General features: G+C 34.3%; 1 protein-coding gene across 1 annotated transcript in view; it reads right to left on the bottom strand.

Annotated features, from left to right (window-relative positions):
- Window positions 1-10: 10 nt before the first annotated feature.
- The window catches only part of LOTGIDRAFT_175290 (hypothetical protein), a gene marked incomplete at both ends in the record, with an annotated part of 7,762 nt that continues 3,493 nt past the window's right edge, over window positions 11-4,279 (bottom strand). The window contains 2 exons of the mRNA XM_009056155.1: window positions 11-2,047; window positions 2,120-3,991. Of these exons, the coding sequence (XP_009054403.1) occupies window positions 11-2,047; window positions 2,120-3,991 (3,909 nt within the window). The remainder of the gene's footprint in view (window positions 2,048-2,119; window positions 3,992-4,279) is intronic.

Below are 4,279 nucleotides of genomic sequence, written 5' to 3' on the forward strand. Positions count from 1 at the left end.
CTAAAGCTACCCGTCTTTAGTTTTGTATCATCTGGAAAACGTTCTTCAGATTCATCAAACAATTCTGATATCTCACCATTTGGATGAATTAATAAGCTTGGTTTAAGTCTTTTATGGTTTGGTTTTGTTGGTATACAGTCACTAGTTTCTATCAGCTTGTTAATTCTATCATTTTTCAGCTGAAAACTGTAAAGAAGTAATTCATCAATTTCTTCTGGAGACCAGAACTTATCAGTCAATGTTGGGAAAAATAAACAACTGTAGAATATTTCAATTGTTACCATTCTGTGTCTAATTACTTCTTCACAGCCAACACTTTTAAACTGTTTCCAAACGTTCGGAAGTAAATCTACCACAGAAATTCCACCATGAAAATGTGAGATTAAGGAATCCATTCTCGTTATGGAGAAATGACATAATGCTTTAAGGGCTATTTCACCAATAACATCTTTCTCTCTTAAGGTTGGATCTAGAAAGATGGCATTATAAATAGAAACAGGTTCATTGTTAGACTGGAACACTCTATAATCACCTGCACAAATTGTCTGATAAATATGTCTTGATAGTACTTTATCATGTCTAGATACACACTGTGAAATATTGGGCCACAGTCTGTTGTATTTCTCCTCTGGTACATCTCTAGCCATAGTTGTCATCATCAATAGATACGCTTGGCAGCAAGCATCTTCCAGCAGGCACATATTCCATTCATCTTCAGGAACATCAATATCATCTTCATTTTTCCATACAAGATCTCTACGACTAGACTGTACTGCAAATGAACCATTCACGTGAGCAGGTAAACTCGTTGGTATTGGTAGAGGTAAGAAACAGAACAGATGTGATTTATCATAAAATCCAAAGTCACTGGTATCATCATCCTGGTTGTTCTTTAAAACAGCTGTTCCAGCTATAGGAAGAAGACCTTTAAATTCTTTTCTTTTTGCTGCATTCACTACTTTATCTTTCCCAAAGCTCCAACTTATTAAATAAGTCAAAGTTTTTTCATTATGTGGTAATTCGAAATAGTCTTGTGCCGTTTCTGTCCTTTTGACTGATACCAAAATTTCAATTTCTTCTGATAATTGTGAAAGTTGACCGTCTTGGCGCTGGCTGTATTGGCTTGTCAATATCTTCAGAGCAGAAATATTATCCCGATTAGATGATTTGGTAACTTCCAGTATTAATTGTGCGTCATTTGGTTTGCCTCCTTTATGTAGATGATGAAGTTCAATTTTTCTTACATTTTGAGTGAACAGCAACAGATTTCCGCATCCATCTGCAATCTTTTGAATGAATTCCTTCATTTCATGTTTTGAGTAACAGAAGTCTTTTATCAAACTTTTAGCCGCTTCTGATTGGATTCTAAGAGGGAATCTGAATAATGTTCCATTAAAGTCGACCTGTTCTTCCTTCAGAACTTTACATTGAAAGACTCCGTCAAATGGGTAAAACTGTCCTTTCATCTTCTGTCTCATTTTCCGATTTTTGGGGTAATTTAATTTGATTTTTAATCCAGATTTCTGTAAATGAGTCTCATGAGGATCAAAGATAACATATGTATCACCAGAAATAAAGCTTGGTGTATCAGTTAGGTTGTAGACAGAATTAAACCCCAGCCCAAATCTACCAATTTTCATTTGATCATCTTTCTTTGTGGCTCCAGCTAACTTTGTTATATTCTCATAATCAGTGTCTGTAAATTTAGCATCATTATATGCCCAGAATGCTGGTCCTTGTACAGGTTCCATACCTTCATCAAACAGACATTTCAGTGCTTCTGGCATGGTTCTCTCGTCATATAGAAACTTCACAACACTTGCTCCAGCATCATCCGCATTCTGAATAATTTCCTTTGGTACAGTAAATCCATCAGTATAATCATTTAAAAGATTTTTCAATCTAGTTGTTAAAGGTTCATCCTGGCCGAAATTCATATCAAATTTATCAGCATCACATAATACACGATCATTTAGAGCAGGGACATTAAATCTGTTTGCAGTGTAAGAAGATATTTCCTTATGAACATAGAAGATTTCATCTTCACCTGCATCATAATCATCATCATTCATACTGGACAAATCTTTTAACCATGACTCATTACATACAGTACACTCACTGGCTGGTTTTAACAGCAACTTGGACGAATCTGTATGGATGGGCAATAAAATACACTGACTGTAATCTTCGGGTGAATTGGCCAATTTATTTATTATCTGTAAAACTATTGATGTGTCTTTTGAAACATCCAATTCGTCTAGGGTCTGATTTGTGTCATGCTCCTCTCTGATATTACTCAATACATCCAGCAACATTTGGTCGTTTTGCTCTTTCATGCATCCAAACTTTTCAAATAGATTTCGGTATTCCTTAATTTCAGGAGGCAGTAGATATCGGTATGGTTGTAATGGTAGATCGTCCTTCTTTTCTGTACAGTAGACATAAGATAACTTTTGGAAGGTGGATCCAGTCCATACTATCTTCTGGTTTAGTATTTCGTCTGGTATTTTAAGATTAGTGTTGTTTATATATTGATATATTTTATTCAGAACTGGTAAGAATTCAATTTTATCTTTCGGATCGTATCTTAGTGTAACCAATTTCAGTTGTTCAAATACTTCTCCATCTACAGGTTTGATATATGTTATAAAACATTTTGGTATATCTTCATTAGATAATACACCTACTCCACCAACTAGATTGGCATCTTTACAGCTGAATAAATCTTGTGGTTTTTTAAACTGGAACATAGCATCTTCTCCCATAAATGGTAACGTTTTTGGATAATATTCTGGTCTCTTGTTCATAATTGGGCAGATTGTCTTTGAGGTCAATAGATATATCAGTCCCTGGTCCAATCTATCGTTGTATTTGTCTATCCATTGACATAGAGCCATTCCTTTCTTGAAAATCTCATCTGAACCAGTTCCATCATCAATTACTGTATCAGCAAGTTTCAAGATGTCCTTTCCCGTTAAATCTTCTTCAAATCTTAATCCCAGCTTCTTCAATTTCTTGATGTCACAATTATTAGAAGGGAAGTCACACGGTTGAAACATGTCTTTAAGTAACGTTGAACTTGGGTCTAGTAAATCTCTTGGTTTCACAAGTTCTCCACTCTTGTTCTCTATAAAACATATATCACCGGCTAACTTCATTATTTTAATTTCCTTTTCAAAATGTGATAAATGATTTAGGAAGAATTCCATGAATTTAAGTTGTTCAGGCTTATTATAGCTGGGTAATGATGATAGTATATCTTCAATGAGCTCTTCATATTCCAAGAAAACACAACCACAAATTCTTCCTACTTTCTTGATAGACTCTGATGAACATTTTATAACAGTACGTTTATAGGGTATAGGTAGTTCAGGATGGTTTCCTCTATAATACATTTTATTTATCTCATTTAAACAAACATACCGGTTACTGTTCATCACCTCAAATATTTCCAGTTTTCGAACAAGCTCAGATATCTGCAAAACCTGGTCACCAGAAAGGTTTGTAAATTTTTCAAGAAGTTGAATTCTTTCCTTGGTTGAGGCAGCTTGGTTAAACTGTTCTATTTGTTGTTTACTCGTTATTTTCTTCATACAGTTAAATATACCTTCAGTTGTAGGATACTGTACAAATTTACCCTCCACTAGTGCTGATATTGTATTAGAGAGTGAGGTGATAATCTTTACACCAAGGTTTTCAAGAGAATTCGATAACTGTGGATCTAAAGTGTCCATCTTTTCTTTTGAACTCAAAATAGACACTGAATCAACTTGGATGAGTTTGTTTTCTTTATGAAATGGTAGTAAATGTAAATGTGAAATCCATGATAACTGGAAAACATCCTCATTTTTGTGTATATATTTCCATACGACATTCAACCAATCAGTAATTTGTGGTGTGATCTCTTTATGCCTGAAACTGTTAATCTCTATACATTCTTGGAGTAATTCTGGAATATGCTCAGACATTAGTTGTTTAACTTGGAACCGATCTGAAATGCAAAGAACCAAGATAGCTTGAAAATCACATTTACTCAAAACAGAAATCGATCAAAAACTGAAATCAGTCTAGCTTGCTTATAAAACACAATCGGGTCCAAGGCAATAAAAGAATAATGTTTCATCAGCGTCAACCTCGTGATAATATTCTACATGCTCAGATGCTCAAATTAGATGCGGACACACAATATAGTCAATATAAAGAGTGATGACGATCCATATCATTAAAACAATGTTATAAATTGTGTGTTATAAACATTATATAAATGAAATTTGGATAC

The sequence above is a fragment of the Lottia gigantea genome (assembly GCF_000327385.1).
Source record: "Lottia gigantea unplaced genomic scaffold LOTGIsca_265, whole genome shotgun sequence".
NCBI classification, from domain to species: Eukaryota; Metazoa; Mollusca; class Gastropoda; family Lottiidae; genus Lottia; species Lottia gigantea.